This window comes from Centroberyx affinis, unplaced genomic scaffold (genome assembly GCF_046629955.1).
Source record: "Centroberyx affinis isolate AG114_WGS23_722 - 3 ecotype Tasmania unplaced genomic scaffold, CSIRO-AGI_Caff_v1 ptg003319l_1, whole genome shotgun sequence".
In the NCBI taxonomy this organism is placed as follows: domain Eukaryota; kingdom Metazoa; phylum Chordata; class Actinopteri; order Beryciformes; family Berycidae; genus Centroberyx; species Centroberyx affinis.
In genome coordinates, this window is record NW_027281321.1 from 51696 (window position 1) to 64458 (window position 12763).

At 40.2% G+C, this 12763-nt stretch overlaps 3 protein-coding genes across 3 annotated transcripts; 1 reads left to right on the top strand and 2 right to left on the bottom strand.

The window, feature by feature from the left end:
* Nucleotides 1-111: 111 nt before the first annotated feature.
* Nucleotides 112-3850, bottom strand: gins2 (GINS complex subunit 2). Its single transcript, XM_071538631.1, has 6 exons — nucleotides 3781-3850; nucleotides 3476-3649; nucleotides 3055-3169; nucleotides 1963-2062; nucleotides 1695-1821; nucleotides 112-1278 (listed from the first exon to the last, which is right to left on the bottom strand). Exons 2-6 carry the CDS (start codon nucleotides 3563-3565, stop codon nucleotides 1150-1152), a joined length of 561 nt encoding a protein of 186 aa, XP_071394732.1. The 5' UTR covers nucleotides 3566-3649; nucleotides 3781-3850; the 3' UTR covers nucleotides 112-1149.
* Nucleotides 3851-5574: 1724 nt separating this feature from the next.
* Nucleotides 5575-8220, bottom strand: emc8 (ER membrane protein complex subunit 8). The gene is made up of 5 exons (XM_071538627.1): nucleotides 7704-8220; nucleotides 7510-7586; nucleotides 7307-7376; nucleotides 7091-7185; nucleotides 5575-6892 (listed from the first exon to the last, which is right to left on the bottom strand). The coding sequence occupies exons 1-5, from the start codon at nucleotides 7914-7916 to the stop codon at nucleotides 6733-6735; spliced, it is 615 nt and encodes a 204-aa protein (XP_071394728.1). The 5' UTR covers nucleotides 7917-8220; the 3' UTR covers nucleotides 5575-6732.
* Nucleotides 8221-8311: 91 nt separating this feature from the next.
* Nucleotides 8312-12382, top strand: cox4i1 (cytochrome c oxidase subunit 4I1). The gene is made up of 5 exons (XM_071538622.1): nucleotides 8312-8380; nucleotides 9259-9335; nucleotides 11425-11589; nucleotides 11746-11877; nucleotides 12062-12382. The coding sequence occupies exons 2-5, from the start codon at nucleotides 9260-9262 to the stop codon at nucleotides 12196-12198; spliced, it is 510 nt and encodes a 169-aa protein (XP_071394723.1). The 5' UTR covers nucleotides 8312-8380; nucleotide 9259; the 3' UTR covers nucleotides 12199-12382.
* The last annotated feature ends 381 nt before the right edge of the window (nucleotides 12383-12763 follow it).

The window sequence follows — 12763 nt, forward strand, 5'->3', positions numbered from 1 at the left end:
GTTAAAGGGCTCTACAAATAGATCTGTGAATTTATGAATTTACAAAAAAAATGTAAAATGCATGTTATCTTAAAAATCATTACACCAACCAGCATTATGATACCACTAGTTTTAATTTCTAAGTAATTTGAGTAAATTGAATAAATGTTTTGCATACGCTATACATACCCTGAAACATTTTAAAGGACTAAAGGAGTGGGAACTGCATTTTCCTGCTGCTCTCTCATTACTTGCTGTTTCTTGAAGTTGTCGTGGCTACTTCAAGCTAGATGAGCACTCCTTCGTGTTTCTGCAGTCATCTGAAATTCATTGTTCCTCTGCTGTAAAGAACATTGTCAGATATCCATGCATGACACAGGGTAAAGGTTTATACACTTCTCTTTTCTTACACCACAATTCTGCAGGTGAATCTTCCTTTTAATGAGCCTCAATCAGTCCATCAATGCTGCATAATGCCATTCATCCAGAAAAATATTCAAATGGAAGGGATACAAACGTAATAGAATAAGAAATTGTTCAAAGTCGAGGCCGTTTATCACATTTCTGTATGCATATCAAACAAACAGCTGTTTTTCTGCAGAGGACCGCTGTACAAGTTTCTGTTCCTGACTAGCGCTAAAAATAGCACATACCAACACTAGAGGTGTTAAACCACATACATGCTGATCTCTTACTGTAATGTGGAACAGAAGATGAAACAGTGTAGCCTTTTCTTGAGGTTGCGGGGAAAAAGCGTGACAATTGTAAACACATACACACATATATACATTTTTCTATATATTGGCCTGTCTCAGAGATATTGACACATATGTGACTGTTGACAGTTTAACTACAGTGGTACAATGGGCATCATAAATGAAATGAAATATGCACATATTGCAAACAGCATATATATAGCCAATATTCTTTCAATAAGCACATACTCAGACGTACTCAGACGCCACATACTGGCTAAGCAATTCTGGTAACAAAAAGATTGTGGATAACTCCATTCTTGAGAAAACAGTCTCTTCAGTAATCAAGGCTCTGGTCAGTAAGCATGGGCCTGGACCCACAAACCTCAGTCCAAGGCTGTTAGCCCAGCCTTCTCAATGCTGGTCCACCTTGAGACCAGACCCACGCCTGGTCAGCAGGCCTTGACCCTGCTGCTCAATAGTCGAGGGCTTTTCCCTTACTAGAACCAGGTTGCAGATTGGAACGTAGTTTGTACATACAGTTGAGAGAGTCCAGAAGGAACGCCCGTGTGGTGTTGATCTCCATCAGAGTCAGGTTGTCCAGCTACAGAGGAAAAGAGACGATGGGTGAGGTCTGACACATGATGACTTGAATAAAAAAACAAGTGTCTTTCTCTGATGACGGTCTGTTTATATCTACCTAATGTAACAGTGAAGTTGAAATCAGCACGGCTACACAGTAGGGGGCTAATGTGATAATCATATTGTGATCACAATTATTAATCACAATTATTAATCTTGATAATTTAGCTAACAAATTATTTTAGTGCCCTATTTGCATCAAACAACATCTTGACTGTTTTAACTACAGTGGGCATTCTAAATTAAATTAAATGTAGCCAAATTACCAATATTCTATGAATAATACTTGTGGAAACTAAATACATAATATACAATTATACATGATCATGTGTATAGCCCTAGAAAGCAGATATAAGATGTGGCATGACAGCTGGTTACCTTGGCGTGAGCCTCCTGCTGGCTGATGAAGCTGTCGGCGGAGAGGCGGAGTTTGGCGATGCGCGTGTCCCAGATGTCTTTCACCAGCGTCCGGATCTCATCTGCTTTAGGAATGTTGTCAGATGCGCTGCAGAAACACACAAACCCTCATGTAAGGTAGAGCATCACACACACACAGGGGATCGGAGTGCAATGTCACATATGAACTGCTATGAACGCTGTACTCGTTGGTTTATAATACACTTCCTACTCTCTATGCTTTACTCACTGGTTTAGTAGCAGTTTGGTCAACTCCATATAATAAGGACTGGGAACAGGCGTAAAGGCATCCTCTTTCCTCTCAAGCTCCCGTATCTCCTCCAGCTTATCTGCACACATTGGAAAACAGCATCAGCATCAGGCAAGACAGAGTAAGGGTCTAAATACATTTTTTTTGGGGGGGGCTGTCACAATGTCAAAGCATTTCCAGGCTTGTCAAAGTATTTTCAGCACCTTGCAACTCTGGAGATTTTCATGCTTTTCCATTTAATTGCATTGCTGCTTTTTTAATATTAGTCATTATCCTGGTAGTGTGAAATAGGAGAGGCATTATGAACATTATAGAAGCTCATAGTGTATTCATAGTATTCCCATGATGTCACATGCATTTCCTACCAATATGGCGCTTTACAATACACATAGCTCATTGGCTGTGCTTGTCATTTGATTGTAATCACCTGTTAATTTATTACAATCACCTGTTATTTTCCTACCAAGATGGCCGTGTGATGATGTAACAGAATACTATGAATACACTTATATTCAGTAATCAATAGCCCAAGTCTGACACAAGTATGAGGGGTAGTGGAGAACTACACAGAGTCTGAAGTGTAAATGTGTGATAATGTAAAGGTTATAACTGATTTGCCTGTGCAGCTTGAAGGGAAATCATTTCATCAAATTGCTTATTTCTGATCATGACAACAGCTAATGGCATTAACAAAATCAAGTCCTTAAGCCGGTGGTTCCTGGTCCTCGGGACTCAGAGCCCTGCTGCTTTCCATTCTAGCCATCTAATCAGGGACTTAGTTACAGCTGGGACTGCAGGTGAATGCAATTAACTAGCTAGTAGGATAGAAAACCAGCAGTAACATGGGTCCTGAGGACCAGGATTGAGAACCACTGCATTAACCCAATATTTATGTGTTAAAAGGAAGAAATGTTCTTCCTACGTTTTGAGTTTGACTAGTGAACTATTGCTTATTTATTTTAATTCAAGCACTTCCCTAACCCTGAAAGTATCAAATCAACTAATTTAACCACTTTAGAAAAGACTTCAAGCACCTGTGCACATACTGTATGTGGAGTGCTTCCACCTTACCAACATCCATCCACTCAGGAGGCACGATTCTACATTTCTGTCTCTGCTTCAAGTTGAGAGCCAGCCACACAGGGACGTCAACTGGCAGGCCAGGATTGAAGGGGCCCAGGTCGCCCTAATGACAGAAACATGAAGTTTTGATTGTGCAAAACAAAACACTTCGCCGACACACAGACTCAGAGGCACCTGACTACATGGACTCTATCCTCACAGACTAACGTTATGTGTAGTGTAGTGATGTAGCTTACTGTGTTACGTTAACACAAAGTTATTCAGGTAGACAGATCAAAAGTTATACCTTTATATTTCATGACAGTTAACGCTAGCTCAAACTATCAACGTTAGTTAGCTAGCTGTGGTAGGTCTAGACCCAATTTTAAGCCTCTAAAACTAGTTTTAACAAATGAACCGACTCACTCACCCCGATCAAATATATTTTGTCAAGGCTGAAATTTGGTATAATCTTCACCATCTCTTTCTCGGCAAGAAACTCTACCTCCGAGGGATCCATATTTGCTAGATTGATTATTTTGCTTCCGAAAAGTTTACCCGTGACGGAACCTGCAAATGTTCCCGCGCTGCAGCCTGCGTGAACCTACACGGAAAACGAAGGAGAAGACAATCCCGTCATGGACAGTCAGACTTGGGGGATACAAGACAGCCAACGCTGTGTACTGTTTTGTGCATAAACTTGCTTTCAAGTACAAGTAGGCCCTACATTCAAACCTTTCCAGGAATCCACTGTGTTCACTAGTGCCGCAGGTGCCGGCTGGTCATGACGAAATTGTCTGCTCCTGTATTTTTCCTCCTGGTTTGCCCCGGAAGGAAGAAGTAGGTCATGTGACAGTGCCACAGGTACTAGTAAGTGCCACTTGGTGGCAGTATTTACCAAGCGATAAAGAAGAGGGCGCCACAGCCATCATTGGCACCTCAAAGGGGTAACTTCTCCATCTGGCATTAACATTTATTCTTATTTGATTAACATTTATTATTAATTAACATGTATTCCTTAGCTGAGGCTCAGGGCATTTAGCTGAAGCCCTTATCCAGCGATCCACAGAGTTCAATGACAAAGCTGTTTAATTTGGAAACAGACAAAGATATAAATCAGAAATTATTAGTTATGCGACAGAAAACTATCAAGTAAAAATGTAAAGACGTAAAGATCATTGATATGTGAAGGATTTTCATCTGGAAAAAAGAGCAGGCAAAGTATCTACATTCTCAAGGGAATGAAGCATGTGAAGCAGGTCAGAGGAAAATCCATGAAAGATTGGAGAGGGGAGGGCAAAGGTGAGGAGAGAGGAGGGTTTCATATGAGGAACTGAAGAGACATGAGGAAGGTCCTGGAAGCCAGCCAAGAGAAAACATTGCTAACATGCAAGGGAACAAAGGTCAACATACAGTATTTTCCTAGATAACTCAACGTTTTTTACTTTGCAGAAAATCAGACAGAATATAGATGCTGTGGCAAGGTTTTTGGATTATGAGGGAATAGCAGGGAATGATCAGAACAAATTTAAAGTGGGATTACCATAATCTCAGACCTAAGGGTCTGAGTGATGTGGTCAGTAGACTGAAATAGAAAGTATGGGGTTGAAGATATAGTGTTCTATTTTTCTGTATTTTCTTTATGACTTTAGTTTTTTAAGTAATTCATCAAAAAAGTCATAATTTCCTCCATTCAGGACTTGTACATCTCCAGAGTCAGGAAGCGGGCAGGAAAGATCACTGCAGACCCATCACACCCTGGACACAACCTGTTCCAGCTCCTCCCCTCTGGTAGGCGCTACAGATCACTGTACGCCAGAACAACCAGACACAAGAACAGTTTCTTCTCACAGGCCATCACTCTGATGAACACTTAAATCACTTAATGACAGAACTATCCCTGTGCAGTAAACCTGTAACACCTACCTCATAATTCACGCCCCCCCCCCATCATCATCATCATCATCATCATCATCCATAGAATAGCTGATTTGTGTATATAATATATATTTATTCCAGCATCTTTGCACTCTGCACCATTGCACTACTGTCCCAGTGTTGTTTACATATGTGTATACATATACTATATATATATACTTTCTATACTTTTTTTTTTTATATATATATGCATATTGTACATAGTAGTTAGATGTTTAGGTTTACCTCTGTCCATTGTGTTGTCCTTGTTTTTAGCTGTATATTTATTCTGTGTAAGTACATTGTGAGCAACGGAAAAGCCGGAGTCAAATTCCTTGTATGTGTACATACTTGGCCAATAAAGCTGATTCTGATTCTAATGAAGTACAGCAGTAATGTCATAAAAGCAATACTTGATAATTAAGAGGCTTGTTTTGATCCAAACAAAATGGACAACTGAAAAAAAGAAGCCATGGAGCTGGCGTATGTGACTGTTGTCTGATGTTTTCTTCATTTAACAAACTAATGACACATCTAGCAAACTAATCCACTGAATGGAATAAAATAAGTTTGACAAAGATTTAGTTAACTTCAAAAGTTGTTTTAATCGTACATTCAGTTCATACAATTTTTGTAGAAAAACAAATATGTGAAGTTCTCACAATGATTTAGAGTAATTAGTTCTTACTGATTAAATCTAATCTCAAATACAAAGTTATTTCTGTACCTTTATATAAAGCATTTCAATTTATTACCTATCAAATAGCAGGATTTAGGTTATTAAGGGTGGTCAATTAATCATGAATAAATACTACTGCCTAATTCTTAAAGCAAACACCCAAGATAAAACAGAATTCAAATATTCCGTCTAGGTTCAGTCTAGACTTGTGAGCATGAACAAGTCTCCCAGAGCTAGAAACAAAAGAGTCGATACTCCCAATTTATATCATTAAGAACGACTTTCTGAAGCTGCACCAATGACAATAAAAGGAGATTCACATTGTGGAAATTTTAGGGTTAACATTATCATTACTAAAAGACAAAACTTTGAGTCAGTCACCTATTCATTATTGCTGGTGCATCTCCAGAGAGGGACTTATGACGGCATGTGACATAAGGACGGATAAGATGAAACTTTAATGACTATCTTGCCTGTCTGAGTCCAAGCCTTTTTTTCATGCTCAAAAGTATTGATGAAACTGTCCAAGATTGTTGGACTACAGTACTATATGTGAATTTTGTTTCCTTTGAGAAGGGGGGAAAAAACAAAGACCAAAAATTTTAATAAAGAACTTAATGTATCTTCTTAGTTATATCTCAGTAGCACAATCATTACCTAAGATTTTTAATAATTTATAACTATATCTCTGTATGGCTAGTAACCCTGAAAAATGAAAGAGGAAAAAATAGATTGAATTCTCTAGAGTTAAAATTTATGCACACAACTATGAACAAACACAAACACAAACCATTGCAGAAAATAAGAAAAAAATAGTTGCATTCCGAGACAAAGTTGCCTTAATCACCTCAGTGTCATCTGCTGAGGGAGTACACATATGCCAACAGTGCATGTATCACGCTTGCCCTTGAGAGATTTTGGCCTAACGGGTCGGTGCTCCGCAAGTTCTCGTCAATATGAGAGCCTTTTACTGGAACAAAGACTTTGTATTCAGCACTTTGAATTCCCGTGCTACACTTAAAGTAGCATCATGCATGCTGAATTGGCAGCAATATCTTTGTGTGTGTCCAGGACGCTCCTGACTCCGAGTCTTAGCACAGATCCAACACAGACTTGTTGATCACAGGGTTGGTCCAGTCGTTCCTCAGGTCATCCAGGTGATTGTCGAAGTCGATCAGGTTCTCATAGGATCTGCCCTCTAGCAGAGCAGACGTGATCTTCTGTGCCTCGTGCCAGTCCTCAAAACAGTCACTGCAATACACACCAAGACCTGTTTTACTATTAACGCTTAAAACATATCTAACACAATGTACAATGCTTTGCCTGACCATTATAAGTTACTGAGAGAACACTAGGAGCTTGTATGCCAAGAGCTGTGTGCTTGAGCGGTCTATAGTTTTGGCCTCACAGTGCATAGGGTGTAGCCGTAAGACAGACAAGGACACTTACAGATTTACATCTCTGCTTTTCCACTTGTTTTCATGATGATCATAGATGAGCACAATGGGCTCAAAACAGCTCATTGTCAACCTGCTGCTGTCCACCTGAGGAAAAGAAGCACAGAAAAATTACAAGAGCTCACTTGGACATTATTGTGCTGGTGAAATGAGTAGTTCAGTAACTGTGTGTATAGTTTCAACATAAGCCTAAATTAGTTATTACTACCATGACAATTGCTGCTTCGCTGAAGTTCTCAGTAATCCTGGCAGCCACTTTTTCAGCAACCTGGTTGGGTCTGAGGAGCAGAAACATTTTGTATTTCAGAGTGGAGTCGAGTAGAGTTTAGTAGTTTATCACCTGCGTAAGCACTGGTGGTTGTAAAATCTGGTCTGAAATATGAAGGCGTGTAGTCCATTTGCTTGTATTACCTTAAGTCCTTTGTACGTTCATTGGCTTGATAATACCCAGCAATGACATATCTATTTTCTTTACACCAAGTATCAATCTGGGATGGGAGCAGGAGTCATGAGGCCAACATGGAAGCAGAGCAGAATGACAGCTGTAGTCAGACACAGAACAGGAGAAATAACTTCAAGTGTATTTCCATCAGACGGCTACTTACCAGTGTTAGAGCTACTTCTAGCATTGGTGCCAAGGCGAGAGTACCGTGGAACAGCGGGACACAGTCCACGCACAGGACTGGGGCAGAGTGGCTGTCTTTCTTTTTCTCCTTCACTTTCTCTGCCACCAGCAGCCCATTCACGGCGCAGTGAGGATATTTTGCAGCATGTAAAAGCATTTTACAGTAAGCCTGAGTTGTCAGTGTAATAGGCATGTTTATGATTATATCAGCTGTATTGGTGGTTGGACAGATTACTGCCAGTTGACAGGCTACAAAGGTGGAGGTATTGCTGCTTGCTAGCGTTAGCTAAATATCATGCCCGAGGAAAAGTAGGTATCTAACACAGCTGTCACCTTGCTCCCAGAGTATGTGGATGACGCTATGCCTTCTAACGGGTACATGTAAATCTTACAGTTTTCAAAATCAAAATTGTATTGTTACCCAATAAAGATAATCAGCAGCACAAAATCCACCCTGTGGAGTCGCTAATCTTTCCACTCGTTTCTGCCGCACCGGTGGTATCGTAAACCAGAATGGAAGTATCGTAAAGCGTAACTCGTACCGTAAAGTAGACCGGAAGGATACCACTAGCGTTTCCGTCTGACCTGCTCGTACGTATATCCGTTCACAGTCACACTTCCTTTAGAGTGTCGGCGAACGAGAGCAAGGAAGAGACAGTAAGTTATTTCTTATTTACTGTATCTTCAGACCGAAATACCGCACACTGTGTCAATGATTAGTATTAAAACGAGAAATGCGGCCGAAGTATCATCAATGGTCAAAGATAAGTCGATAATTTTAGCCGAAACTGACCACTGTGTAGATGTGACATTGGCAGTGCGGAAAGAGAGACATGGAGCTAGAAGCTAGTTATCATTAGCTACTAGCTAGTTAGCTAACAGCAAGAAAGGCAGTTTTGTTGTGCGTAAAGTGAATAGCTGATTTATATACTTTATCATACGCTCTTTTAAATGCAGTCTCAGTCAGTGCCAACATGTGATTTGTACAGTATTATCACAAGCAGCAGGTATTTCAGTAATAATTTTGTCCCGGGCGCTATGACCTTGCGCTTGCAGTTAGCTTAGCGTTACCGCGCAGACTATTTCTTTAAGGACAGCATAGTCAAACGACAATATAAGTCAACCCGCATCTCCACGTTAAACTGATTTTTATATATTCTAAACAACCCACGCAAGTCAGATTAAATAACGCTGTAAATCGACTGAGACTGTCATGACACGTCAAATGCTAACCAACGTTCACCGTAGGAGGCTTGTGACAAATCGTTTGTGCTTTACCTTTTGTCTTCGACAAAACATTAAGTCCTTACTCAGATCGACACCTGTTATGTCTTGCTGCTCCACCATAGCTGCACATTTATTCTTTGTCCTTTACACATTTGGCCTCCTGCTGAAACTGGGTCATGTTCGTGGGTACGAGATGTCAGCTGGTAGCTCGAAGGGATTCTTGGACATGTAAACATGCACATGTGCTTGAATGTGCTAAAATGTGCTTGATGTTTTGGTAAAATTTCTTTATATGATTTTTTCCACAGAATGTTGACCACCAGAGCCCTTCGCCTTGTCGGCAAACGTGCCATTTCAACATCTGTTTGCGTACGTGGGGGACATGGTAAGTGTCATTTGACATGACCTGGATTATTTTCCATGTCTGTCTGGGGCAACAACAACGAGCAGCAATGGGTTGTGTTTCTGCAGGAAACCTGTCATTCACAGTGTTTCACAAACTGTCCCTCCATGCTTTTCGCACTTTCCCACCCTAAAGTTGACTAATTCTCAATCACTCACTCTATTTTATCTTCGTGATTTTGTGACGTACTGAAAAGTGAGTCATCAAGTTGCTTTCCAGTCCAATCACAACAGCAGAATTGTTTTATCTCTGCCATTACAGACCTAGGAAATCAGAGATTCACTGATACAATTTGAATGTTAACATTCATTCATATAATGGGCCACCTAGTATTGGCCTATTATAAAACTCTCAGGAAGTGCTTCATTTCATCAAAATTGCACTGAAAATTGTAACAATCCTCAATCAAATATTCTAATAATGATAATAAATTAGAAAAAGAGCAGAATATTCTTTCATTTCCGCGTTTTCATGTTGATTCACCTGTCAAGTCAGCCAGTTTAAAAAAATAATGCCTTCTGGTGACAAATTATATGTTTTTTTATCTTGGAGACAGAATCGCCTCAGTTGTGGTGTGACTCTCTGCAGCCTCTTTGTCAGACACCTCAGCCTGCCACAGCTGGCACTTGGCTTCACTGAGATGAAAGAGTCGCCACACTGCAGGCATTTTTCCTGCTGCCAGAAAAATATTTTATTGCACTAAAGTGCAGCTTATTAAAGTATCAGGTCAGCTTCATATGCCAATCCAAGTACAAGTATTTGGAGCTGCATCGGCACCCATTCTGATACTTAGAGATATGATAGGAAATGAGACTTTATTTTACAGTTAGTACTAGTCCATACCCAGGGATGCGCGCGCCACAACTCCGCACAGACTTGCCAAAATGCGCATAAATAGCATAAATTTGGGAAAATGGAAAAATCACCTTCATCAGTCCCTGCCTATGCCAATGCTCAATGCCCATGTGCAGTTTCAGATTGATTGGTCAACCCATTGAGGAGCAAAATGGATGCAGACAGAAGGACAGAGTTTTCCTCATTTTATAGTAGGATAATTGACCTTATTCACACAAGCTAGTTTGCGAGGTAATAAGCTACTAGCTACCCAGGCTAGACTCTGGTAGCTAGTGATAATATAATATATAATATAAATATAATATAATAATATAATATAAATATATTACAGTGTGAACCTATATCCCTTCGGACTCTTGAGATTCATTCATTTTTAAGACTTTTTTTCAGCGGGGAATCTGAGAAATGTTTGTATGATGTGCATCTTGGCCAGGCAGGTCTTCAGTCATGATGTGTGCCTGCTAGATTCTCACAGCACTCACTTTGCAAAGCTTTAGCGTTTGCTCTACTCCCATTACTTTCCAACTTCCCACGTTCCCTTTTTAGCCTTCAACCTGGAAGTCATTGGCTCCAATTGTAAGCTAAAAACCTTAACCCCTAACCCTAACCCTAACCCTAACCCTACAGCTCACAAAGACATAGTTTCAATTTTAAAATTTGTTAACACGAAAAGTCAGGCTGTTATAGTTATTACCAAATCAAATTTAAATGGGAACAAATTCTTCATTATGCCGGGGACTATTTTCGGTGCTACGGAACTACGTTCTTGAGATCGCAAATGTGTTTACAGCCGGCTTATTAAGTTGTTTGAGGAAAAAGTTGGCTGGCCCGGTGCATCGTGATGATGAAATATGCTGCCCAGAGCAACGGCATGGCTCTTTGACGTGTTTTTATTATTTTTTTAATACACTGCAGTTCTATGGCTGCTGGGACATGGCTTTATTGGGCATCGGCTACATGGATGAGATTTGGCAAAACAAATTCATTGCTGATTTTGTTATTTTCATAGGATTTGTTGATGGTAAGAAATGCATTAAAAAAAACACCAGCGTTATCCTTTAAGTCTTAGAATACACCTTGCATTTCAGAACATTTCTAAAGCAGGTCGACAGGAATGATGATGATGATGATTTTGAGTGATGTTGGACAAGGGACATTTAGTCATTAGGTGTTTGCAAAACTCAGTTGATGAGTCATTTTGTGTTGTCTCCTGCAGGTGTTGCTAAGGTAGAGGAATACACTCTCCCGGCCTACTTTGACAGGCGGGAGAACCCGCTCCCTGACATCCGCTATGTGCAGGACCTGAGTCCAGAGCAGAAGTCCCTGAAGGAGAAGGAGAAGGGCTCCTGGGCTACACTCTCTAATGATGAGAAGCTTGCATGTAGGTCTAAACTGCACTGAACTCTAATGTTCTGAGATGCTTTTATGTTGTTTGTCAATGTTGGTCAAATTGATATTGATTTTGTTAGCAGCACATATTCATGAAAGCAGCATTAGTAATGTCTTAATGGTTTGAATGTGTTTCTAATGTTGACAGTGTACCGCATCAGCTTCAAACAGAGCTTTGCTGAGATGAACCAGGCAAGCGGAGAGTGGAAATCAGTGCTCGGAGGGATGTTGTTCTTTATTGGCCTCACTGGCCTGGTTGTTCTCTGGCAGAGAAAGTATGGTATGTCTTCCAAAGAAAATGACAATGGGAATAGATTGCCAATGATGTGCGTGCAACCTGTATAAGATCTGATGCATTGTGGCGTATTGATCCTCCTGTTTTCCAAATATCACAGATTCAAGAGGAGAAGAATGGAATTATTAATGTTATTATACCTGACTGGTGTGTTGTTGTCTCTTTGCAGTGTATGGACCTGTCCCACACACTTTTGAGGCCGAGTACAAAGAGAAAGAGCTGCAGAGGATGCTGGACATGAGGATCAACCCAGTGGAGGGCTTCTCAGCCAAGTGGGACTACGAGAACAAACAGTGGAAAAAGTAAATTACCCAGAGGACCATGACATAAACTTGAAGATAAAAGCAGACCAACACAAGGATACAAGCATACCAATATCTCTGTATTTATCAACTGTCCACATTACCTCAGTCTTTGCGTTTTGGAAGGCCTCTTCCTCTTACGGTCATTGTGTATAGAGATAAGAATAAAAGTTCTTATGTTAACCCAATAGTTCTTCTGACTCTTAATTTTGTACTTACTTACTTTATTTAATTTTGTAAATGCTGTGACTGCAACATGAGTAATTTTTTGCACTAATTGGCTGTTTCATATCAGAAATGCTCTATTCCAGGGAAAGGAGAGTAAACAATAATGAGCCATAATAGTAGTTAGTGTGATTTGATGCTTGTGAGTTGTGATCCTTTGGCTCTTGGATCTCTATAAGGGATTTTTGGGCGTAGGCTCCTTCAAATGTTATGTTAAATGGAAAGAAAAAATGTCTACATCCAATTTGTTAATTCTGTGAAGTTGGTGATCAGATTGCCAGCAACCACACTGCCATATGCTACTGTTTATTTCTGATACAAGCCAGCGGACTGCAGAAGCATTT

Excerpts from the sequence above, each read along its gene's own strand:
- cox4i1 (XM_071538622.1), top strand. The coding sequence starts at position 9,260 with ATGTTGACCACCAGAGCCCTTCGCCTTGTCGGCAAACGTGCCATTTCA. Across the intron at positions 9,336-11,424 it reads TTGCGTACGTGGGGGACATG|GTGTTGCTAAGGTAGAGGAA; the intron begins GTAAGTGTCATT and ends TGTCTCCTGCAG. Across the intron at positions 11,878-12,061 it reads TCTCTGGCAGAGAAAGTATG|TGTATGGACCTGTCCCACAC; the intron begins GTATGTCTTCCA and ends GTCTCTTTGCAG.
- gins2 (XM_071538631.1), bottom strand. The coding sequence starts at position 3,565 with ATGGATCCCTCGGAGGTAGAGTTTCTTGCCGAGAAAGAGATGGTGAAG. Across the intron at positions 2,063-3,054 it reads TCCTGAGTGGATGGATGTTG|ATAAGCTGGAGGAGATACGG; the intron begins GTAAGGTGGAAG and ends CAATGTGTGCAG. Across the intron at positions 1,279-1,694 it reads AGCAGGAGGCTCACGCCAAG|CTGGACAACCTGACTCTGAT; the intron begins GTAACCAGCTGT and ends TTTCCTCTGTAG.
- emc8 (XM_071538627.1), bottom strand. The coding sequence starts at position 7,916 with ATGCCTATTACACTGACAACTCAGGCTTACTGTAAAATGCTTTTACAT. Across the intron at positions 7,186-7,306 it reads GCGAAGCAGCAATTGTCATG|GTGGACAGCAGCAGGTTGAC; the intron begins GTAGTAATAACT and ends TCTTTTCCTCAG. Across the intron at positions 6,893-7,090 it reads AAAAGCAGAGATGTAAATCT|TGACTGTTTTGAGGACTGGC; the intron begins GTAAGTGTCCTT and ends TGTGTATTGCAG.